The 25455-nt window shown below is 42.7% G+C and overlaps 2 protein-coding genes across 6 annotated transcripts in view; both read left to right on the plus strand.

Moving 5' to 3' along the window:
* The first annotated feature begins 1600 nt into the window (after nucleotides 1–1600).
* LOC138196119 (cullin-5) lies at nucleotides 1601–13811 on the plus strand. 2 transcript variants are annotated; one of them, XM_069145873.1, is made up of 19 exons: nucleotides 1601–1667; nucleotides 3734–3843; nucleotides 3947–4046; nucleotides 4724–4900; nucleotides 5001–5142; nucleotides 5303–5448; nucleotides 6012–6092; nucleotides 6397–6535; nucleotides 7857–7987; nucleotides 8639–8746; nucleotides 8843–8907; nucleotides 9053–9185; nucleotides 9420–9551; nucleotides 9715–9838; nucleotides 10185–10360; nucleotides 10864–11025; nucleotides 11141–11259; nucleotides 11783–11906; nucleotides 12076–13811. In XM_069145873.1, the coding sequence occupies exons 1-19, from the start codon at nucleotides 1644–1646 to the stop codon at nucleotides 12268–12270; spliced, it is 2388 nt and encodes a 795-aa protein (XP_069001974.1). In that variant the 5' UTR covers nucleotides 1601–1643; the 3' UTR covers nucleotides 12271–13811. The 2 variants fall into 2 exon arrangements, with proteins under 2 accessions (XP_069001974.1, XP_069001975.1); XM_069145874.1 differs by having other exon boundaries at nucleotides 6397–6490; nucleotides 12076–13810.
* Nucleotides 13812–15489: 1678 nt separating this feature from the next.
* capn5b (calpain 5b) overlaps nucleotides 15490–25455 on the plus strand; it is a 32843-nt gene continuing 22877 nt past the window's right edge. For 3 of the 4 annotated variants that reach the window (XM_069145876.1, XM_069145878.1, XM_069145879.1), the window contains exons 1-2: nucleotides 15490–15676; nucleotides 24362–24535. In XM_069145876.1, the coding sequence (XP_069001977.1) occupies nucleotides 24371–24535 (165 nt within the window). In that variant the 5' untranslated portion in view covers nucleotides 15490–15676; nucleotides 24362–24370. The remainder of the gene's footprint in view (nucleotides 15677–24361; nucleotides 24536–25455) is intronic. The other variant, XM_069145877.1, reaches the window with a different exon arrangement.

Here is a 25455-nt window from a genome sequence, read left to right on the forward strand (position 1 = left end):
AGGCAAAAAAAAAAAAAAAATCAGAAAAAGCGAAAAACAAACACAAAGAAACGCCAAATAACTATACTGAAAATTAAAAGGTGCAAACAGACATAAAAAGACATAAACAACCACAAAGAGGTGCAAATTGGCAAAAAATTAAGGAACTCAGTGATTAAAAAAATAGTTTGTCTGAACACAAACTTTGCTGAAACCCTTTGCTGAATGTTGAAGTAGCTTTGAATTTCTCTAATCATTTGTTTTCACTCATCGTCTGCCATGAAACCGCCACAGATTATCAAAACCGCCCTTGTTTTTCTTATGTGAAGGTTAAATTCCTCATGCTTACGTGGGAAAAGCATTTCACCAAGATTATCAGACAGAGAGAGAATGATAACAAACACGTTACTGGAACTGAAACAATAGCTGCCCTCCTGAAGATTCAATTTCAACTCTCAGTGTGCCGTAAGCGGTAAAAAATGTTCCCTCCGAAGTTTAAAGTGGACTAAAGGTCATTTAAAGACAGATTATTCGTTCAAACACTGGAAGCGCGGAGTTGTTTCAGATAAGATCTTTTAAGAGTACACTTCTGTAAAGCATAAAAGCAACAGCACCCCAACATTTAACATAGAATTAATGTGGTACCAAATAAATCACGGAAACATAACAAAACATTTTTTTTTTTTTTTATTATGACCTTGATTTCATGTCTCGGGACAAAGGGAGTGACATATCCAAAATCTTTGTAAATAGGTAAAAAAAAAAAAAAAAAGGGCTGCTGAAAAACCTTAAATGTGGCAGCAAAAAAGGAAATAACAGCAATAAATCAGCTAAAATCAGCTCTTACAAACTGGAGGAGAAAAGCTGAGTTCAGATCAAAAGAAGAAAATATTTTGCTCCCTAACAACCCACAAAACAAGAAAAAGAAGATGCAAAATAAAGAGCAGGGAATATCTACAAGGTTTCCTTAAAATCACCAAAAGGAGACCAATTTAGATGCTTTTAATAGGGTACACTAAATAATAATAATATTAAATAAATGTGCCATGTTTTCATGTAAAATCATAATCTGAAAGGAAAGTAATAAATCTCAAATAAACGTAGTGAAGTAAGAATGGATTTACAGTATATTCCTTTGACATTTTTTGGCGTAGAGGTACAAAGTAAGTTAAATAGAATAAGTAGGCCAATATTTCCTTAAATTTGTAGAGCACATGAGTAAACCGTGTAAATAACAGAACATTTAGGAATAATAACGTGAAACATATTTAGAAAATTGTGAGTACAAGACCAGGCCAGAAGTTAAACATGGGCAAAGCAGTAGGCTACATGATATTACAAATTAAAATGAAATTACATCTTAGATGAAATGGTTTTAAAGAGTGTATGTTTGGTTGACTGAAGGTCATTTTACAGAGGAAATAAAGAAAACATAAATATATTAACGGTCAATAATTCACAGAATTGTTTTAAACGGTTAAATGCGTCATTTAAAAAATAAAATAAAATAAAATAAAAAAACAATTTACGATGACGTACAACTATTTCTTATTTATCTGTCATTATTTGAACTCAACTCCGAGAGCGTTGGTGATGTGATCAGGTTCATCTTCAGGCGTCTCGGAGTTCACGCGAGATTTTACGAGAGGATAAGTTGAGGGAACATGGCGACGTCTAATTTGCTAAAGGTAGGACCCACTTCAATTCAATTATTTTGCATTTAACGCCGGCCGCGGCGCTTGTCATTTGCGTCGTGCGATGTCGGCGTTTACCTCCGAGCTGAAGGGACGGCACGCCGCGTCCGCGCCGTCAGCGTTGACTTCAGCTGGGAGCAGGGAAGTTGCATCTGGCTAACATTAGCTGCTTATCAGTGATTTAGCTGGCTGGCTACAACAAGAGCAGCTGCAGCACAGTGAAGGGGAAGCGGATCAGAGAGGAGGAGGTGGGAGGAGGTGGGAGGAGGAGGTGGTGGAGAGTCACCTCAACGTGTCCACGGCTACCTGTTTCACATCAGCTGTCAGTCAGTGGCTCAGAAACCTGCAGCACCTCCTTGGACCTGCTGAAGGCTGCCAGGAGCTGCTCCTCCTCCTCCTCCTCCTCCTCCTGCTGCTCCTGCTGCTCCTGCTCCTGTCTCCGTCAGCCAACCTCAGCCCCCCCCCCCTGTTTCCAATTCAGTCCTACCGTCAGTGGGGAGGTGGCAGCCAGGAGTTTACAGGCTTAAAGCTGGATACCAGTTATAGGAAGTGACACGAGTCAAAGCAGAGTGTGTTACTGTGCTGCAAGAAGTATTCATAAAGTACCTCCACTCAAAAATACTACATCATCATAATCATAACAATAATAAACTTTACCTTTCCTATATGAAATGCAGCTCAAAGAAAATCACCTGCAGCGTTTCACAGAAAAACAGATCTAAAGGAAAATAAATGAGATGCATGAGAAACAGATCAAATGTGCATTAAGTTAAAATATAAAATAAGTAATATGCATTTTAAAGGACTGAGCTGGAGAAAAAAAAGTTGTTTTTCTACCGGAGATCGGTGAATTTGACCTTCTTCCAACTCCAAAGGAAAACTTTGTCTGTTTTATCTGATTAAATAAAGTTTATTTCGTTGGATTGTAACTCAAACGGACTTCAACGCTGACATATTTCTAAATGTTTGACTTTTATTAGGCTGCACCTAAGAGTTGTTTTGTATCATGAATTAAGTATTTCCTGAATTAAAATAATTCATCTTTTTGTTGATAAATAGTCTAAAACGCAGATATTCAGTTTCTAACACAACAGGACTTTGTTGTTTTGAAAAAAAAGCAAAAGTTATTTTTTATTTATGATTGTCCGGTCTCACTAACGGGCTGCAGCGTCTAATAGATCGACAGAAAATAATTCAGAAGATACTTGATAATTTAATAATGAGGTTTTAATCTAAAACTGTTTAAAATAATTTGGTTTCCAGTTTCTTAAATTAGAGGATTTGATGTTTTTTCTTTGTGTACATGATAGTAAACTGAGTATCTTTGGGGCTGTTGGTCCGACAAATCAGGACATCTGAATTTTATTTTTTTTGTGTCATTTGACATTTTTAGACATAATAATAATAATAATAACAATAATAATGGATTCATTGACAACATGATCAGCAGGTTAATTGATAATGAAAATAATCGTTAAAGTTTCAGCCCTTAAACTCACTGAACAACAGTGGCAGTTTTTTTTAAAAGTTTTTTTTATTTTTTTTATTGTTATTAATTACAACTCTACTTTTCCTGTTATGACTAACCAGAAGGTCTGATGGGGAACATGCTGAAACTGGATTTTGTTGGTTTATTTTGAGCATTTTTGCTTTAAAAAAAATCTCCCCAATCTCTCTCCATATTCTCCACCACAATTAGCCGCAATACTCCTCTCACAGTCTCAGACATATTTCTGAAAGACATTTCTATATGTGGTGTTTTGTGGCGTTTCCCCTCTGAAATCTCCCCCCAGGTGTTGAGCTTGATTGCGATCTGGTGACCGAGCATGTGATTCACCACATTTTCATCCTTATTCAGTGAGATTTTTGTTCTCTTTATGGAGGAATCTGAATTTCTTAAGTTTCTTACTTCCACGTTAAAAAATAAATAAATAATAATAATTAAAATTCAAAGAAAGCACAACTGGAACTTTTTTTTTTTCTTTATTATCATCAGTCTCACTACTTCAATGAGCAGTTTGACTCCTGTGGATTCACTTGTCTCTCCTGTGCGTTTCCAGAACAAAGGCTCCCTTCAGTTTGAGGACAAATGGGACCTGATGCGTCCCATCGTGCTGAAGCTCCTGCGGCAGGAGTCCGTCACCAAACAACAGTGGTTCGACCTGTTCTCGTACGTCTGCCGCGACTTCCTGCTTTCAGCTCCCACTTTTTTAACAACCAGGTGAATGGAGGGTGGGTAATCATCCTGTCGCCTCTTTCGTTTGTTCCCGCAGAGACGTCCACGCCGTGTGTCTGTGGGACGACAAAGGTCCAGCGAAGATCCACCAGGCCCTCAAAGAGGACATCTTAGATTTCATCAAACAAGCACAGGCAGTAAGACTTTTATTCTTCTTCGTTTCCGTCCCCCTGAAAGGACAAGTCCACTTCACGGTTCGGCCTCGTCGTTACATAACCGAGTAACACCCAGAAAAGCTCGTGAAGTCGCTGCTTTCGCCAGCGTGTGATTGTGGTTAACTGGCGAGTGTCGCCTTCACAGAGAAAGACTCTTGATGTATTTCTCTCCATTGAGCTCAAGCACTTGAGAGCCGCCATCAAACGACGACTTCCTACTTCTTTATTTGACAATATACCAAAGATTTATAAACGTTTTATTCTGAAAGCCAGGCATCTTCTGGAAGTTATTTTATGTCTTAATCACCCCCCCCCCCCCAACTATGTCTCCACGCAGTCCTCCACATGTGGTTTGTTGTGAACGCGAGTCAACTGAACTGAAGAAAACCTTTGATTGGCCGTGCGTGTTTGTGTGCGCGTGCGTCACAGAACAAATCAGCCAATCAGAAGAGAGAGTCATTGATACCACTACCTGCTGTTGGTAGAGCTCCAGAGAGAAGCCATTTAAACTATATTAATGGGGGGTTTTTGTTTTTTGTTTTTTTGACACCAGAAAATGTTTAAAATATGAAACCTTCGCAGGAGTTTCGAGGCGTATCTAACCTGAACTTCTGCCGGATGTAATCGACCCCGTCTTGTGTTTCTCGCCCTTTTCCAAGCGGGTGCTGAGTCACCAGGATGACACAGCGTTGCTGAAGGCCTACATCGTGGAGTGGAGGAAGTTCTTCACGCAGTGTGACATCCTGCCCAAACCGTTCTGCCAGCTGGAGATCACTCTGATGGGCAAGCAGGGAAGCAACAAGAAGTCCAACGTGGAGGACAGCATCGTGCGCAAGGTGAGTTTTATTTCCTTCTCTAGCCTCAAAGCAGCATCTGCGTGCGTAACATACATGGGATTGATACGACTTCCTCTGTCCTCGCTTGCGGCCGCCGCAGCTCATGCTGGACACGTGGAACGAGTCCATCTTCTCCAACATCAAAAACAGGCTACAGGACAGCGCCATGAAGCTGGTGCACGCCGAGCGGCTGGGAGAGGCCTTCGACTCGCAGCTGGTCATCGGAGTGCGAGAATCCTACGGTGAGAAAAACGCTGAGCTGAAATCTGAGAGGTCGAAGAGGGAAATCGCGTGTGGACGTTTTTCTGGATTTCTGGATCTAAATCTTGAACCAGACTTTTGGGTCTTTGCTGAGAACGTCCATATTTCAGTGCGCGATGTTGTTCTTTGTTCTGTGAGCAGTGAACCTGTGCTCCAACCCCGAGGACAAGCTGCAGATCTACAGGGACAACTTTGAGAAGGCGTACATGGACTCTACCGAGAGGTTCTACAGAACGCAGGCGCCGGCCTACCTGCAGCAGAACGGGGTCCAGAACTACATGAAATACGTGAGTACGCGGACGTGTCGCGGACCCAGAGAGGGTGTTTGCTCAGGGATCTCCTTTGCACCCAGAAAACAGTCAGACCCAGCGGGACCCGCTGCCGAGGCCTCTTCTCGGCACCTCTGACCCAAACAAAGCAGCGGTGTCTGTTTGAGCTCGGCGTGACACCGAAACGATCAGGAACGATCGCAGCTTCCTACGGCGGCGATAGTTTGTGTTTCTTGCTGTAAGGCGGCGTCGGTCCGTCTCTGCAGCTTCGGGGGCGACTCGGCTTCTCTTTCATCTCCCTCCGGAGGCTTTTTTCTTTTTTTCTTATTCTGGAGGACTTTTGTAGAGTAAAACTGTAGATGTTTACCGTCAGGTTTCCCCCGAGACAAGCTGGGGACAGTTTTTTTGTTGTTGTTTTTTTTAAAGAGGCTGCTCACTATAGAGGTGTTGGATGCAGCTGGATGCGGTCCCGGTGGTTGTTTCACCGTAACACCTCTGGACAAAGTCAACTCCACTCTGCAGCGAGCAGCGCTACTCGAGTTGATGTGAAATGACTGTGTGTAAGTGTGTGTGTTCACCAGGCGGATTCGAAGCTGAGGGAAGAGGAGAAACGCGCGCTGCGATACCTGGAGACGAGACGTGACTGCAACTCTGTACAAGCAGTGAGTATAACCGCTGTGAAGTCAGTCACACCATTCAATGACATCACAAAGCTTCTTTCATTACATACATTTTTTTTTTGTAATTTTCTTCCGATCTCCAAATTTAGACATTTTTAGAATTTCAGACTTTTCCTTTTTGATTTTTAATACTTATTTTCATAAGGGCACACAATTAATATTGTCCTGTTTCAACACCATTGCACTTATATGTCTACAAATAAAAACACATATTTACACATGTTTGTTCATAAACAACAGCTTGTATTTGTTTTTGTTTTTCTTTTCCTTCTGTTTGTCTCCTCAGCTCATGGAGTGTTGCGTCAATGCTCTCGTAACGTCGTTCAAGGAGACCATCTTAGCCGAGTGTCCCGGCATGATCAAACGAAATGAGACAGAGAGTGAGTACGGCAGGACTGCTCCCGCCAAAGGCTCAGCCAGCACAGGTTTGCACCGGGAAATAGACCCTGACCAAACCTCCCCCTTTTGTAGTACGTCACTGTGTGTTGCTGTCACTCCTCTGAGTTGAGGAGTATTGATGTCTGATATTTTCTGATGTGAGACAAAGAAGACAGGTGTGAGCTGGAAGTTAGTCTGAATCGGGTCTATTGATTTGGCCCGTTTATCCACCAAACAGCTCCATTAATATATATATATATATATATATATACATATAATTCACTACCCGTGAAGTTAGATTTTTTTTTCATCGGTGGCTTTTGTTATTGTCAAACATTTTCTTTCCTCCACTTGGAGTTCAGTTTAAATGAACACGTGCTTTAAATCCAGTCAGATGTCTTAAAGTGAGCTCCTACAAATTTTTCACGATTCATCGTAAAATGTCATAATAAATGAGCTCCTTTCTCTTTATACCGACTGCAAGTGCAGCATCTGAATGAATATTCACCGCAGCAGAAACTTGGGATTTAGATATATAATATTGAAATACAGACTGTGATCTGTTAATGCCTTTAAATTGCGGTGCAAAAAATAAAACTTCACATTTTTCGCCACGCAATATTCACAAAAGGACCTCCGCAGGATGCAGAGTTTGGTTTGTCCCTTCTGGGCTCCAGTAGAAACACGGCAGGCTTCACGAAGAGGACCTGCTCCTCGTGTAGATATGAAGATATAAAGTCACAAAAGCACAATGAATCTTAGTTTCGTGTCATTACACACTAATAAAAATAAGATATATTCCATTACTGCCAGTAGATCCATCTGAATCTTACACACGAGTCCTTTAAGAACACAATTAAGTCGAATGAAACGTGTATAATCGAGACCTCCGATCTGATTCTGGGCTGCATTAACCGCCCGTCAGCATTTTCACTGCGAGTGTGTGCGTGTGTGCGTTCAAGTCTCTGCAGTCTGATTTAACAAATGGACGAAGGGGCATCCACAGTAATGGATTTTAAAACAGCCGACTTTTCTTTTCTTTTTTTTTTCTTAATGCAGCTGCCAAATGAAAGCTTTAGTATTCAGTATGTGACATCAGGCTCTGCTTCCACTTCTGTTGCTACGCTGAGAGACAAGTCTGGTTGCACTGAGACTGAATCTTGATTATTTCTCACGATTTTTAAGACGCGCTGATTTCTTTTAATTAAAAGTTCAATCTATGAAATATCACAAGTAACAACCAGAGTTTAAAGACTTGCTCGGTTTCTTACATTCGGTCGTGTTTAAGGGTTTTGTAATCTATCTGTTAGCCGATCCACCGGTGAACACCCAGAAAGTACCGATGTTTCCTTCTCCCTCCCATCACAGAGCTGCATCTGATGTTCTCTCTGATGGACAAAGTGCCGAGTGGCATCGACCCCATGCTGAAGGACCTGGAGGAGCACATCATGAGCGCCGGCCTGGCCGACATGGTGGCCTCGGCGGAGACCATCACCTCTGTGAGTGGCGGGGCTTATTGTCGACGGTTTTTGGACATCATTTCTGTCATGTACAAAAAAACAGAGCGGTGAAAGGACATGGAATCACCTTTTCTACAAAGTTCAACAGTGTAGGAACGACAATCAGGCAGATTTAGCTTAATATTAGCTCATTATTTCAGGTGATTCTCAGCATTACATGTCCATGTTTATACATATAATCAATACTTTTAGCAAATCCAACTAATCCATGACTTTTATTTCATGTCTCAACCACTTTCACCCAAACATTAGATGAGCGAAGTGTTTTTTTTTAAATCAGGATTTAGCTTTTAAAATTGTAATCTTTCCTGCATATTATACTTTTTTTTTTTTTACACAAAGAAGGACAATAAGGGCTTGTTTTGATAGCTGAGTATCGTTGATATCGTAAATTGTAAAACAACTCTTCGCAGCTTTCCTCTGGTTCTGATTAAACTGATATTTTTAGACCTGAAGATTAATTTGACTAAATGAACTTAACTCAAAGTCCGCCTGCTGTTTTCTTTTCTTCGTGAGTCTTTCACCCCGGTCTCACAGGTCAGCTGACGAAGACTTTAGAGATTATTATTATAAGTATGAACTCCTCCACTGACCGCGGTGATTGATCGCTCCTCCTGTTCTGTGTTACAGGACTCGGAGAAGTACGTGGAGCAGCTGCTCACCTTGTTCAACCGCTTCAGTCGACTGGTGAAAGACGCCTTTCAGGACGACCCGCGCTTCCTGACAGCTCGAGACAAAGTGAGTCCGACTTTCAGCGACCGCTCCTTCCATTAACGTATGTGAGGTCCACACGACGGATCGGCTTCTTAACTCCTTCTCGAACCCTCTTTGCAGGCGTATAAAGCCGTCGTGAATGATGCCACTATATTTAAATTGGAGCTTCCTTTGAAACAGAAAGGGTAAGACGAGCTACATGCACGAAAATCTACATTTGTCCTCGGATTCAAAAAAGGCCGCCGTGGTCTGACAGCGCTCGTCTCTCTCTCTCTCTCTCTCTCTCTCTCTCTCTCTCTCTCTCTCGCTCTCTCGCTCTCTCGCCTGCAGGGTCGGACTGAAAACTCAGCCGGAGTCCAAGTGTCCAGAGCTGCTGGCCAACTACTGCGACATGCTGCTGAGGAAGACGCCGCTGAGCAAGAAGCTCACCTCGGAGGAGATCGAGGCCAAGCTCAAGGAAGTGGTACGTCTCAGGGAACGTTGGGGTTATCGCACGGCATCCCGACTGTCTTTTGAATTCTTGATTATTGGATTCAGCGTTTTCTTTTTTTTTCTTTTTTTTCAATAGTAAGTCATCATGTGGAGACGCAGCTGCCCGACACAACTCAGAAAGTTCCAGTCTGTTGAATTTTTAACTTTATTTTTTAACCACCCGTGTCCTTTTTTTTTTTTTTTTTTTTTTTTTTTTTTTTTTAAGCTTTTAGTGCTGAAGTACGTCCAGAACAAAGACGTGTTCATGCGCTACCACAAAGCCCACCTGACCCGGCGGCTCATCCTGGACATCTCGGCCGACAGCGAGATCGAGGAGAACATGGTGGAGTGGCTCAGGGTAGGAAGTGGTTTCCTTTATTTACACTCAATTTACCAACAAATCCTCACAGACAGAATCACGTTGACTCATTTCTTTGAGAAATTTTCCTTCTTTTTTTTGGTTTTTTTTGTGAGCTGCCAATGACACGAATGACGATCTGTGATGTCACTGCTCCTAACAGGAAGTAGGAATGCCGGCTGACTATGTCAACAAGCTGGCGAGGATGTTCCAGGACATCAAGGTGTCGGAGGATCTCAACCAGTCGTTCAAAGAGATGCATAAACACAACAAGCTGGCTTTACCAGGTAAACTCCTCGTCACGTCGGAGCAGCTGCAACCAGGAAGTGTTTGGTATATTAAATGTCTTAAACGATGGAATAGTTCGATATTTTGGGAAACAACACGTTATAAATATTGTATATATGTAAATATTTGCAATTTTTTTCCTGTTTTTACTTCATATAAACTACATATCTTTGAAATGGAATAAGCAGGTTACCTAAAATGTCAAACCACGTCTTTGATTTATATACTATTGTACACAATACATTTTTTTGTATTTATAACAAGGAATCAGAGCTTTAATATTCGTATTACGACATATTCCAACCTGCTTCCAGTCTGAGATGTGCACGTGTGCTTCCTCTGCAGCCGACTCTGTCAACATAAAGATCCTGAACGCCGGCGCCTGGTCGAGGAGCAGCGAGAAGGTTTTCGTGTCTCTGCCTACAGAACTGGAAGACTTGATACCCGAGGTAGAAGACTTCTACAAGAAGAACCACAGCGGCAGGAAGCTGCACTGGCATCACCTCATGTCCAACGGCATCGTGAGTGGGAATAAAAACCTGCACGGAAAAAACAAATACCGCTTCTTACTGAGAAAGCTCACGGTTAAGTCATACTGCAAACTTCTGTGGTTGGGGTTCATGTGATCAGCTGCTTTCAATTCAACTCAATTTTATTTACAAAGCGCCACATCACAACACGGGTTATTTCATGGCACTTAACACATTGAAGTCCTTTACAGCAGAACTTTACAGCATAAAGGAGGGAAACACTCCTCTTTAAGAAAAAACCTTCAACGGAGGGAAAGAAAAACTCTTTCGGAGAGCAGAGAGAGAAAAGGACAGCATAGAGATCCAAAACATGAACTGTTGGTGGAGGCCGACAATCACAGAGCAGAGACGTGCAGCTCCACGACCGGAGACGTCTGCAAAAAGAAAGAGCAAGGAAACTGAACGGAGAGGCAACAAGACAATGAGCAAACACTACGGGAGAGGCCTGAACTAAAGCGGAAACCGACCAACCAAAATGTCCTTCCTGTCCCCAGATTACCTTCAAGAACGAGGTGGGTCAGTACGACCTGGAGGTGACCACGTTCCAGCTGGCCGTGCTGTTTGCCTGGAACCAGCGGCCGAGGGAGCGGATCAGCTTCGAGAACCTCAAGTTAGCCACGGAGCTGCCCGACGCCGAGCTGCGACGCACTCTCTGGGTAAAGACCGGCGGGAAAAAACACGACGCTGACGAAGAACTGCAGTGCCGTCGGCGTTCAGTGTTTCTAAAGCCGATGTTTTGTTTTTTTAATCTACTTTTCTCCGTGCTCCCAGTCTCTGGTGGCGTTTCCCAAACTGAAGCGGCAGGTGCTGTCGTATGACCCGGTGGTGTCGTCGCCCAAAGACTTCACAGAAGGAACTCTGTTCTACGTCAACCAGGAGTTTTCTCTCATGTAAGGAGCTTCAAAGTCACGTTTTAACGTGCCTCTCTCTCTCTTCTTCGCAGTCCTTGTTGGCTTTTACTACTCAGTTTAAAGGTCCACTGCTGGTTTTGCCAGAAATGGAATAATGGAAGAAACTTAAATGGGCAGTTTGGACACTTCACCTTCAATAATTAGTCTAATTAAAGGTAAAACATGCACCATTGTAGGTTAAATTGGTCAGCAGTGTTTTTTTTTTTTGCAGTGCTTCGTCGTTGGGAGCCAAAACATAGTCTATAGATGTGAGATTCTTCTGTTAACTTCAAATTATGGGCCAATTTTATTTGTATACGACATAAACATCAACACTATCCTCGTCATAGGGCCTGATTTAGGACTGCAGGGATTTCTTGCTGTTATTTGACGTTTTTCTGCCCTTTAAAATGAGGAGAATTTCACATTTACACCGACGTATACTGTAGATTTAATAACTGTTGACCCTTTATGCTGACCCGGGGCATTTTAAAAAAATGTTTGTTTATATTCAACTTCACAGAAAGAACTCCAAAGTTCAGAAAAGGGGTAAGATTAACCTGATCGGACGGCTGCAGCTCACCACGGAGCGAATGAGAGAGGAGGAGAACGAGGGCATCGTCCAGCTCAGGATACTAAGAACACAGGTACGGAGGGAAGCCGGCAGCACGCAGGTGGAGACGCCGCAGCTCTCTCCTCTGTTGCGTAACACCGCCCACTGTGAACAATCACAAGTGTAATCCACCTGTCTCACAACGTGCTTTTTGTACTGTTTTTTTTTTTTTCTACACCTGTCTTCCCGTTTCTCACCTGCAGGAGGCCATAATCCAGATCATGAAGATGAGGAAGCGCATCAACAACGCCCAGCTGCAGACGGAGCTGGTGGAGATCCTAAAGAACATGTTTTTACCACAGAAGAAGATGATCAAGGAGCAGATCGAGTGGCTCATAGATCACAAGTATATAAAGCGGGATGAGACGGATATAAACACCTTCATCTACATGGCGTAGCACCGCACAGCACATTAGGGACGACTCGTGTTGACTTTTGGTTTCAGTGGATCCGGCCTGATGGACACTAGAATACTTCCAGGCTCCCCCCCGTCCTCTATTTAAAAAAAAAAAAAAAAAAAAAAAAAATCCATTCGTGTGCAGGGAGGCATGAATTTAAGACTGAGACCTATTTAACAAAAACAAAGTGGAACTTCCTGCCTTAAAGTTGTACAAAGAAAAAAAAAAAAGCTAACGCAGTGGGAGTCTGCACCAAGTGGTCATAACTGTTTTTAGCTGAAGAGCGTTTCCTTCGCTGTCCAGATGAGGCTGTTAGTTGTTTGTTTTGTTTTTTAAATGCCATGACGTGTCATCTGGGCAGCTACTGCAACACTCCTGCTCAGTGCTCGTGCAGGTCTAAAAGGCATGCTGGCAGGAAACGCTGAGGAACTCTAAATGTCCACGTGCCGGGTTTTTAATTCCATGTCGAATCCACGCCGTCTGAACTTGAACAAAAAACACACAAAAATGCCGCCCTCTCTCCCCTCAAAGGTGACGCTGCTAGAACCTCGGCTAGTCGGTTTTATGTGGGGTGGTGGGTTCCTGACGCTGTCGTGACTCCCTGCAGTCGCAGTTAAAGTGATCAAACACTTAATCCGGACATTCAGAGTGCATTAAATAAAAAAAATAAAAAAACGCCGGAGGAGCACTTGACAGTCTGCAGGAGCGAATCAGCGTAGAGCCTCTGTCCCTGGGTAAAACAAACCAGAAGGTGGGGGTTAATTTAGCGTAGTGCTATAATCCAGAATCAAGAGTCCCTGTTCCAGATGGACCCAGGGGCAGAGGAGGAGCTGGACCGGGAGCTCAGCTTGTGTTCGCGACAGTCCTCTCTCCTCCGCAGGAAGCCCTGGGAGGAGCAGGCCGAGGTCAGTATTACACGTGGTAAACAGTACTACAATTCAGAGCTATAAGAGAGTGTACCATGAGATGTGAATAATGAAATGATTAAATAAACAGCACCTTATTATTAAAAAAAAAAAAAAAACAACATGCAGGCTTGTCATTCATCAGAAAATGTTTCAAAGTCTTGTGGTGGACTTCCCTCCCCCGTAGATAAACCATACATCCTTTAATGGAGGCAACAGCAGCATAAAAACAGCGGTGTCTGAACAGTAGATGGCGCCAGAGCAAGTCTTTTTCTTGTAAATGCATCGCTTTTACATTTTGATTGATAGCCCATTTTTTGGACCCAATATGGTGTTGATTGTAAATGGGAAGCTCCAAGGCTGACCCGGTTTACATTGCATGTATTTCACGCATTTATATACAGCACTTATTGATTTATTTTCTTTACAGAATAGTTGTTTACAAAAGTCTTACATGAAGAAGGGACTAATAATATCAATATCTTCAAAACCTAATCATATACATTTGGTTAAGTGTGTCTGCACGGAGTTATTTGGGTTCCTTGCAGATTGACAGCAAAAAAGAGATAATTACATACTTGAGTCACATGTTTATTTAGCTTTAAAATGATTGAAACCACTTTTTTTTTAAATCATAAATTAAATTTGGTTATATAGTCAAAGTTAGTCCCATTTGTTTTACAATTACAACATGTAGTTTATTAATTTATGAAGGGTTACACAGCTGTATTTAAAGTATTGTAAAGCCCAGCACAAATAATAATAATATGCACATTAACTGTCAGATCAGGAACATTATTAAAATATTAAATACGTTTTAGTTAAACACGTTTTCTTATGTTATGCTTTTATCAGATACTGTGCTGTGTGGCAATACCGTTTTTATTTCTCAGTTTATATATAAAATAAAGCTGGCTGGAGTTTATTTTCCAGCTATATGTTTTCAGGTGCTGCATAAATACAGATTAACACAACCGGAAGGCTGCAATTAGGCGGATAGTTTTCTTAATTACGGCATATTGCATCTTGTTATTTGTGACAAAAGGGGATTACGGCAGGCCTGTTAGTTGAGCGCATGCGCAGTGTGTGCAGTAACGCCCCCCCCCCCCCCCCCCCACCCCTCGCGCAACCTCCTCTCACGTTTGAGGTGAGGACCACTGTCACGTTCAGGCAAAGAAAATATACCACTTCCTGTTTTTTTCCTTCAAAATAAAATGGACCAAGAAGCTCGCCAGAGGCAGTTTGTAGGGCATATTAAGTGATCTTATTTAAATCCTGCAACACATCCATGGATACGACTAAATCATATACAAAATGCTTTTAAAATCATGAAAATGATGTTCCAAAAATACCTTATTTGCCATTTTGAATCCCGCAGTAGGCGTTTTTATGTAACTTAAACTGAAATATTTGTGGCCACTGCAGGGCAGCTGCCGTCAGCGCGTAACAAGCTCACGAACTTGTTGGCAAACGATCCCGTTCTCTTTCACATGTCCAACAGACGTCGGTGCTCACATGAATATGGAGTTGTGTTTCGGGACACCTGGAAAATGTAAGTAACTTTGAAGTGGCTGGATAGAACAACCAAAACAACGAGCCGAAAGAAGCTAAAGTCGACCCTAGATGTGATGGGAGCTTGACATCAACAGTTTAAGGTCATTTTTGGTAAATGTATTACTTAATTTACAGCGAAGATTGTGGAACTGCCATTTAGTAGTTTATTTGGTAAACAGAGCTGTTCTTTTGTTCTTGTAAAATATTTCCCCCCCCAAAAAAAATTCTGTTTTAAATATTGCTGCAGAAAACAATTGTAAAATAATGCATGGAAAACACCCCAACTATTAAGTCTCATTAATGTAGTGACAGAGGTCTCCTTTACTGTCAACCGTAGATGATAACTGAGTGTTGGAAAAGTTAGAAGAACAGAGGAACAAAATATCAACAACCTTAGAGCACATATTGTTCGTTTTTCACAGGATGTGGAGGCTTAAAACTTATGTATAACAAAAGCTAAATTTCTTTCTGATATCAGTGAATGCTTGGAGATGAATGAACTTTAAGTTAAATTGCAAATCTTTACATCGCCATGTGCAGAAAATCCTTTCTAACACATGTTGGCATGCCCCCTCACCTCAGAGATCTTTGCCCCGATCCTTGCTGTCGTTCAGACATTAAAGACTTTCTAAAAATGTTTTCAATGAAGGAAAGTTGGACGGTTTAATTTGAGTTTTATTTTGAAACCAGGTGAACACGACTTCCTGTGGCTTCGCCGCAGCTTGCCGCTGCTCGGGGTGAGGAGAGGAGAGGAGAGGAGAGAGGAGAGGAGAGGAGAGGAGAGGAGCTCCGCCAGCGGACCAGGGAGAGAGCGTGGTGAGGAATCCCAGCAGCCCCCCCGGAGAGCGAGAGCCGGACCGGCTGGACTCCCCCTCCCTGCCCCCCCACCCCCCAGGAGGAGGACTGGAGAGAGACCCCACGTTGCCACGGGAGAGGCCTCGGTTCAGGTAACCGTGCTGTGTGAATCGGGCTCGTGCCGCTTTTCCCCGGGCAAGGCAGGTGCCTCGTGAAGGGCTGCCGGAGATGGAGAGGCGGCGGCGGCGGCGGCGAAGCGCACGAAACGGCTTCTGGAAATCTCAGGAGATGCGAGATCCTATTACTTACTTACCGGAGGCGTTAGATTTATTGTGGCCTCTGTGTCCGGGGTTGCTGAGCCGATTACGGGAGGTGAAGGTGGGAGTGAGATCAAATGTTTATCAACCCCCCCCCCCCCTCCACCAGACCCCCCTCCCCTCCCTCCACCAGTTTTGCGCCGGTGTGAAACGGGCTGTGCGTTTTACTTAGCGCAAAAAATAGCGTCACTTATCACACATCTTAGCTTTTTAGAGCCGCTAATCCCGCTCTGCGGTCTGTAACAGTGCGCTGCTGGGGCTTGTTGTCATGTTGAGTACAAAACATGGGGCGTTAATTGGGTTTGGCAAGGTGGGGCTCTCACCATAGCTTCCTTAATATTTCCCACATTTGTTTTTATATTCACCATGCACAGCTGTAACCCTGAGGGTGGACATCAGTTCAGGAGCAAAGCTCATTGTTATTGTGACCAAATAGTAACATCAGTCATCAATAAATGGCTCCATCTCCAAATTCAAAAAGCCTTTTGTAAGTTTTGCCGTCAGCTGATATTAAACTGGGAGCCTGTTTTCCTCCAGAGTGGTGAATTAATAATTTCAGAAGTACACATTAACGGTGTGCGCCTGAGTTTAGAGTTGGTGGAGACTCTCAGCAGCTGTTGTTGGGGTTCCCACTAGGACTAAAAAAAAAAAAAAAACTATATCGTCACACAACTTTATAAAAAAAAAAATGCACCGGCATATTTCGGTTTACTTTATGAGATTAAAATAATGTCTTAAAACCTTATCGTCACCACCTATTATGGTATTTCCATTGCAAGTGAAATAGTGTTTACGCTGGTATTTTGGGGTGAGCGCCGTGTTTATATTTGTAATGAGTTTAAATATGGAGATGAAGGAATCCAACCTGAGTGGACTTCGGGAGTGGAAGTGTCGTATGTCATGGCCGAGCCTTCAGTCGCTGGCATCAGGAGGAGATACTGCAGAGAGGAGATCACGATGCTGGGAGGAGGATGGGAAGCTGGGATAGCCCTCCTCCCTCATGCAGGCGAGGGAGGGGGGGAGGGGGGGGAGAAGGAGGGGGTGGATGGAGGATGGTCTGGTGCACCCCTCCCTCTGTCCCTCCCCCCCTCCCATCTCTTTTCTTTCTCCCACTCCGTCTCTCCCTCTCTCTCTGTTATACTGGTGCATTACTGCTCTCCGTTCACTTCTGAGTGGAATCAGTCTGTCAGCAGAAGCAGACTCAATCAATCAGTCACCCCCCCCCCATCATACCCCCCCCCCCACACACACACACACACACATACATACACACACCACCACCACCACCCGAACACACACTCTTCCCTGATCTCTGATCTTCACCACAGTCCGCCTCCTTCCTGCTTCGCGTGCATCGGCTTCTGTGACCTATTACCATCCTGATTTCAAGCAGGGAAAAATCTTTTTTCTTCATTCTCTCTCCGCAAACAAATCACTGTAATATTTCCAGTTCTATTTTAAGGAGAGTATCATTATTATATTATAAAATATTCATGCACACGTCTCTTAATATTTACATCATCCATTAATTTGTATTATGCTGCTGCATTGTTTACAGACGGATGTCACCACTGGATATACTTTTGTTCCTTACAGGTCTTTAGTGGTAAATGTTGATTAAAACATAACAAAGGTTGTTGGTTCAGTTCTGCGTGAGCGCCCTACATCACTATCAGCATTACAACTCCAGAGCGGTGGTGGAAAGTGATTTAGTACATTCATTCAAGCACTGTAGGGAAGTAAACTTTGGAGATACTTCTACTTTACTGGAGTATTTCCACTTAATGCTGCTTTATACTTCACCAAATATCAGAGGGAAATTTTGTGCTTCACTACTTTTTAATAATAATAATATAATAACAAAATAACAATCTTTCAAAATCGTCGTAGGAGATGAAACTGGTGGTTTCCAACCTCTTTGTCTTCTGATGTCTTACAAAAACTCAGACGGCCCCTCAGATTTATTCACAGAGACCAAACCAGCATTTTTCCTGTAATATTCAAACTCCATTTCGTTGCTAATACTTCTGTACTTTTACCAAAGTAGGGTTTCTCACGTAGAACTTGTAATGGGGTATTTTTGACCAGTAAACAATCTGAAGACTCCTTCCACCACTGCTCCAGCGTCACGAGCAACAAACTGTTCACGTTATACCCAGAATTAAAAAAAAGCGTTTTAGTAACAGGCTCTCGCTGTGTTGTTGCCAGGGAGTATGCGGAGGAAACTGCATTTGTGTAGGCTGGTGCATCATTATCCAGTGATGCTTTTCTTCCTGAGAAGATGGATGTTTTTCTGACCATTGTACCGGTCTAAAAGAAGGTTGGTTGCTCAGTGCTGTGTCAGAGGAGCTGTCCATGGTGCTGTACCGTTACCTCTTAGTGGTACTTAGATAAATGCTTTCCATGGTACTGCCAGTACTTCTTCAAACCAGAAATGACTTAAAATTTAATTTTCTTTGTCTCCAATTACAGTGATGAATTAACCTTGTGCTGAAGGATGTTCTGGTGAGAATTCTACTATATTATACTATACAATCTTTTTTTGACTGATCAATTTAGAAAATGAATCGATAGAGACGTTACTGGAGCATTAATCATCCAGAAGATTCAGATAGTTCCCTTGAGGAGTTAGTTGAGTGCCAAGCAGACCTGAAAGGAAATCAAACTGTTGGTCCTAAATTCATCAAGTGGATAGGAACTCGACCAGATGATGTTACGTCACATCTGCTGGATGTGTTAAACAGGCAACCGATAGCCGTTAACGTCAGTGTTGCATTTGCAGCTTGTTTCTGCTGCCCCCCTGTGGTCGAAACTCGGTTGCTGCAGGTTTAAATAAAGTTTAGGGACAAATAGAAACGATATAAATATGCAATACTCTGAGATGGTGTGTCTGTAAGTGCTCCTGAGAGAGCTGCCGTGAACTCTGCGTTACCTTCTGCTTGTTGTCGCTCCACAGACTCCCGTCGTGTCACATTACCACGGCACGCTTTTGTTTTTTAAAGTGTCAGCGCTACATCGGTGTAGCAGTCACGCATTTCAAATATGATGCCGCCGTGCCATCATCAATACCGTGTGATACCCGTGCCAGTTCCACGGCGACACCAGTTCAGTGGGATGAATGTTGACATCTGCTGACCAGCAGCTCCTGGGCAGAGGTGGGCGGAGCATCTGTTAACAGAACCAGGCTCAGAGGTGGGCGGAGCATCTGTTAACAGAACCAGGCTCAGAGGTGGGCCGAGCTTCTGCCTCGAGGTGAGAGGACAGAGCAGAGAGAGAAAAGGAAAGCATAGAGACCCAAAACCTGAACTGTTGGTGTGGGCCGAGAATCACAGAGCAGAGACCTGCAGCTCCACATCCGGCATCTTCTCCCTCAAAAGTCTGGAACCTCACACGACGACGGGCCTCTAATACTGCTGAGTAAACACGCAGAGGAACACGAGTGGTCGAGCTTCGCTCGCAGTCAGAAACGAGCAGAAAAGTGAGCTTTATGAATTATTTGTCATCCTCATCAACACTTTGGAGTTGTGGTGTAGCTGATGATTAATACGCACTGCTAAACGCTGCATTAGACACTGTTGTTATTATTATTATTATTATTATTATTATTATTATGCTCACAGTGTTCACGTCACTGTTGGAAAGGAGGCGCCGGGTTTCCTGCTACTCCTTCCTCGCAGTATTGATCACCGATTGAACAAACCTTTCCCTCCAGCTTCTCCTCTCTGCAGTGCAGGAGCTGTCATTTTCTGAATCATGACTCCATTGTTTGGTGGAGGGGGGCGGCATCGTCCGTCAGCCGTTGGATTCTTAAACTGTCAGCAATCTTCCTCCTCGGCATCGGTTCTCCTCAGCAACAGATTGTTTCTCATGTTTGTTAGTTTTCTTTTAGCTTTGACATCTTCCAGTTACCCTTTTTTCTCCACGGTCCGTTAGCGTCTATCTTTAAATGTCCATCATTCTTTTAACATAAAACTTAAATTGACCGATGGGAGCGGCAGCCCGTCTTTCTTCTGTTTTTGTTATGTCAGAAAAGACAAAGAGCACAAAGAGCACTTTTATCCACTTTATGACTAATGAAATCCTTCATGTCTCCGGTGGTTTGTTGCAGCCCCATCAGTCCTGTCGTGTGGACAGTTTTTATTGAGATTCCATCAAATATCGTCCCGTCTGGTTTGTTTCCCGACTTGAAGGAGAGCTGAAGACTTAAATCGTCTTAAATCCCGTCTTCTTAAACATCTGTCTGTAGTCCAGCTGCACTAATACACTGGTGAGAGTTTTGCAGCTTCACTTAAGAAAAACTCATGTAAATGGAACTGATGTCAGCTGTCATGATCAAATGTCAGACGACTGAAGTGACGTCACTTTGTTCACGCGGTTAAATTCGGTAAGAAACTTCTGTTAGAAAACCGCAAAGACCGACAGTATGCAAGTTATTTCATTTATTGATTTCCAGAAGACACAAACAATGAGAAAGAAATCTTTTTATTTCGACGAATTCTTTAACAGTGTGAACCTGTGAATATGAGTTTGAAATGTTTCCCTCAGAGAAACGAGTCAAATTAGAGTTCACCGAGACGAGAGATTTGATTTTTCTGTAACAAGCGACAAAACAATTTAAAGTTCAGCTTTCAAGTTTATTTCGTACTACAAATAATAACAAAACAAGTCTACTTTGAGGACAAATTTGTGCACAGTCTGTTGAAAATTCATCTTTAAATGAATCCCTAAAGATATTTATTTTAGGTGATATCCTGAACTGTTGTTGCAAAACAACTCTGTAAATTCTGTAAGCTCTGTTGTTAATACAATGTTTTGAATTTTCATGCAACTTCTTTATAAAACAGAAGCATCAAACTCTGAAAACTTTTCATTCATATCGTCCCAAAATATACTGCATATATATACATGTATATAAGACGTGTGCTTAATAATAATTTTTAAAAAAGATTTGTTTTGAAATGAATAAATAATTACAACAGAGCAGAACCGGACTGTCAATCTGGAAAGTAATAAAGTCGGTCTGAGATATAAAAAATATAAAAAATAAAAATTTGGAGACACAAATTGTTTAACCGCAAAAAAGCTCATTTTTATTCTCATCCGCTTCAACATGATGTTTTTTTTTTTTTAGCAAGTCGGTCCAAAAATTGGACGACCTCGCAGCCGTGGAGCCCAAAATAGAGCTAAAAATAAGCAACACTGGACTGAATATGTCTCCGTGTCGGTAACCGTTGGTGAACTGCAGACTTTACGTACTTCACAAGACGTTGAGTTTCTCGCTCATCCAGCTGCGACGCAACCCGGTTGAGAGTGAAACATTCGGGGACATCAGAAATCATTCTGACAGCTCGTCGTAAAAGTCAGCTTTAATTCACAGCAGTGATTGTTGTTGTTGTTGTGGTGGTGGTGGTGGTGGTGGCGGCGGTGCTTGCCACGGTATTAGAGGCGCACAGCCCAGCGGCTTCTCGGCACTCGTTCTCTGCAGGTGATGCTGTTGGCCGTCCGCGGAGGCCAGATGACAGCATGGTTTTCCCCATCGAGTCACGAGCCAAGACACCAGGCCATCTGTCAGATTCAGCTTCCAACTGCAACCTCCTCCCCAGGAATTCACTTCATCACTCGCTCAGGAGCCGGCGAGCTCGTTAATTCCTCTGAATTGAGCTTACCGGATATTTCTCTCTTTTTTTCTTCCTTTAATTAAGCTCAAAGACCGAGCAGACTAAAAGGCTGCAGTTAACGCCAACGATGTAACCCGGGTGTAATTTCAGACCTCCAGTTGTAGACTTTCTCCACCCGGGATTGTCTGACGTGGTCCTGCTACACAGAGTCCTCCTTTCATCATACGTGACCGTAGAGATGAGGGAATGCTTTGTAGATGAAGCTGCATAAATTGCTGCAGGTTAACTTGTAGAAGCTGTCTGTTGGTCAGCCGCTCTGCAGGCGGTTTTTGGATTCAACACATCGCGGGTCTGCTGAAAAGATTCGATTTCTCCGGTTGTCAGAAGAAGTTAGTCCTTAAAGCCTTTCAGGTTAATGATATTTGAAAGGTACAGTAGTCGGGTTTCGTGTCGCTCCTGACGTCCTTTCAACGTGGCGTCGCTCCATCTTCGGTTCACTTCATTTTCCCCCTGATATTAGAAGTCATTGAGCACCGATGGAAGGTGACCGGGTCATCTCAGACTAATTAAGAAGTACTTCATCTGACGGTGCTGCTCCGGAGTAATGTGGCTTTCAGAGACTTGAGCTGGGCTTGTTTTTTATTACCTTGCTATATTGAGCTGTGCTGGTAGGAATGCATTAGGAATTTTACATAATGCAATAACACCAGCGTGTAGATGATGTTTTTTTTTTAAATTGGTTTTGTGTTGTTGCGTGCTTTATTATGTCAGATATTTACATCAGAGCAGGTCTTTATTTGTAAAATAAACTTAAATTTCCTAATATACCTGCAAATTAATGATTTTTTTTCACTTAAAGATGACTGTGTATAGTATATAGAGCTGGATATATCGCACAAATAATGGAGGTTTAATCATAACAGAGACAAAAGGGCAATAACAGAGGACCTAGTGGTGCTGGAAGATAACTAGCCTGGCTTAGCTGAGCGACACAAAACCACCTCACGGGAACATTTCGGGAGTTTAAACGTGTATCGATCTGCAGTACGTGGATTTGTCTCGTCTGATAGAGGTCTTCTGTTTGTCTCTACCGGCTTTAAACATTAAAACCACAGTCGTCAATATGGATCAAAATCTTTCCGGCGTTTTGTCGAATCGATGCCACAAAGAATTTTAAGACTTGTGGAGGGAAATAAAACAGAGTTCAACCCGTTTTCTAAAAAGCTGTATTGCATCTCTGCGGCTGGCGTTAATTCATGTTGATAATCTATTTAAAAGGTGAGAAAAAGAGGCTTTTGACAGACGAGTTTGTGAACAGTAGATGTTTCTAAGTAGTCGGTGGAGCCCAAAACGGAGCCAAAAAAAGAGACGTTATTGGACTGAACACGACTCCTGATTGATTGTTCCGTTTCATACGACAGATAAATTCAAGGAGTTGTTGTTGTTTTTTAGCCTCGGTGGACCAAAAAAAAAAGGATGCAGCTTGAAACTTAATGATATTGAAATATTGTTATAGTGGAGTTCGGCATCGGTCCTTTTCTCTGATGTCTGAGCTAACAGCTGACTTTTTAGAAAGAGTTTGACTAGTTTGAATAAATGTTATGAACTTCAGGTGAACTTCAGCCAGACATTTCTCTGTTCTCTGTTTAGGAGCAGCTGAGATTTGTCACTAAAAATTAGGAAAAACTGGACGACAAGGACTTTTTTTTTTTTTTTTTTTATTATTATTTCGTTTTCATACCAACATACATTTGAAGACATTTACTTTCTTTGTCCATTTTTCAGCTGTATGTCGTCTTTGTACACATAAATTCAGCTACGATGCACAAAGCACAGAAAGAACCACAAACGACAAATAGTGCTCACTCCAAAAAAAAGGAAAATAAGAATCAAAATGATTTTTTTTTTTAAATTATTTAATTTAAATATTTAATAATAATAATTGTCCACTCCTAAGTGCAGTAACATTGGTGCTGCATTTGATTTCAGAGAAGATGGTGCGTAATGTGTGTGTGTTTAGAGAAAATGATCAGATCAGATTGAGCAATAACCCTCATTGTATTAATAAACCTGCGACAGGACCCCCCCATCGTTTAGTAAAGATAAACTTTTGGAGCCTTCGTGAGTATGTGATTGGCTCCATTTGATAGACGTGTGGGGGAGGAATCCGGTTTTAACCACCACCTTAACTGTGCACACTCTGCACTGCTGCGTTCACGCATATAATTCTACCTTCCAGTGTTGTAATGGTCCGAGTAAACGCCGTTGTGGTGACACTATCGACTGCATCCACATTGCTGTAATTATCGGTGTGTAATCTCAGTCATAATGTAGCTCATGCGTGGCGGAGGAGCCGACAGGTAGAAAGGTTTATCTCGGTATTGATTATCCCTTCGATAGCTCCGTCCCCGCTCGGCCCCGCCCCGACTCGCCGGCCCCTCCGAGCTGATCGATGTTCACGCGGCCGCATAGCGGTGATAATCAGGGTCCCCGGAGGATATCAGTGACGTGACAGATTAATCATTTTGACCCGGAGAAATCCAGGCTGTCCTCGAGGCAGCTGCTCACATCGACTTTCTGTTTTCCACCGAGAGCTTTTTGCTGTAAAGGTATTACAGTCGGCTGGATTTGGCTGTCAGTCCCGCTGGCTGGAAGAGCAGATGTTTGGGGCCGCCAAAAAAAAAAATCAAGAAAAAGAAGGGAAACAAACCAGGAATTTTTTTTTGGACAGCTTTTTTTTTTTAGATGAATTACAGCGTCCGTAAAATATGTGAGTGACAGTTAACGATGGAAGAAGTAAGGATACGATGTGAAGCTCTGGTCTGACCTGTGTGTGTGTGTGTGTGTGTGTGTGTGTGTGTGTGTGTGTGTGTGTGTGTGTGTGTGTGTGTGTCTCCTTCAGGGCTGCAGGATGTTCACTTCAGTGAAGGCCTTCGAGGGGCAGCAGTACTCCACCCTGAAGAGGCAGTGCTTGCAGAGTGGCCTGCTCTTCGAGGACCCCCGCTTCCCTGCCGCTGACGACTCGCTCTTCCACCACGGCAACCGGATCGGGCGCGTCGTCTGGAAGAGGCCTCGGGTACGTCGGTTTTGTGCACTTCTGAAGTTTCAGCCGATTCAAACTGATTTCAGATTCCATGCTTCTAGCAGCTGATCGATGTTTCTGACCATCACCAGGCACTCAACGCTCCGAAATGATGATTACATTTCTATATTTTTGTTGAATTGCAGTCCAGCCAAACCCTCACAAAAAAAAAAGAGTTTATTTGGAGGTAAATAACTTAAGTGCCTGACTGGTATGTGTGTTTTTTTTTTTATGTCAATAAACCAATGAACCTGGCAAACACTGGAGAAAATGGTCTGAGAAAAGATTTAGTCCACCTGTGAGAAAACAATTAAAACATAAGAAAAACCACCACCATCATGACCTGTTTATAGTTCAGATCATATCCAAGAGCTAAAACAATGTATAAATGCCTCCAAGCAGCATTCGAGAAGATTCAAAATCTGGTGATTCAGCCCATCTTGTGTAAGAAATACGGACTCCTTGATGAGTAGGAGGTGAAATCAGTTCTCTTTCTCCCCGTATGATTATCAAAGAGCTCCAGTGATTCCAACGCGTACCATCGTACAGAAGAAGCAACAAGCCGCTGCAGTGTTTATCTGATCCCTGATCAGTTCAACCTCTGCCTTGATCCGTGTGGGTGAGGGAGCAGCGTGCGTGACAAACTGTGAAAACAAGTGATTCTTTCATTTTGCATTGTGTTGTGTGTAGGTGTTATTAGCCGCATCGATAAACTGTATTTTTTTGTTGGTTACTTATTCTGGTGTTTTTTTTTTTTTTTTTGGCAGCTAACAGCTTCAGGTGTGTTAACGTCGCCCTCTGTACCGGCGTGGGTTGACCCACATTTACATACAAAAACCCCTCGTTTAAACTTAAACACATCCGATCCAAAAGTGCATGTAAATTCAATTCAATTATATTCACAAAGCGCCACA

The sequence above is a fragment of the Embiotoca jacksoni genome, unplaced genomic scaffold, assembly GCF_022577435.1.
Source record: "Embiotoca jacksoni isolate LCO1_2020_lvr unplaced genomic scaffold, fEmbJac1.0.p SCAF_13, whole genome shotgun sequence".
Taxonomy (NCBI): Eukaryota; Metazoa; Chordata; class Actinopteri; family Embiotocidae; genus Embiotoca; species Embiotoca jacksoni.

Bases quoted from the DNA above. Each gene is read 5' to 3' on its own strand.
- LOC138196119 (XM_069145873.1), top strand. From the start codon at position 1,644: ATGGCGACGTCTAATTTGCTAAAG. The intron at 5,449-6,011 runs GTGAGTACGCGG...TGTGTTCACCAG, and splicing joins TCCAGAACTACATGAAATAC to GCGGATTCGAAGCTGAGGGA. The intron at 10,361-10,863 runs GTGAGTGGGAAT...TCCTGTCCCCAG, and splicing joins ACCTCATGTCCAACGGCATC to ATTACCTTCAAGAACGAGGT.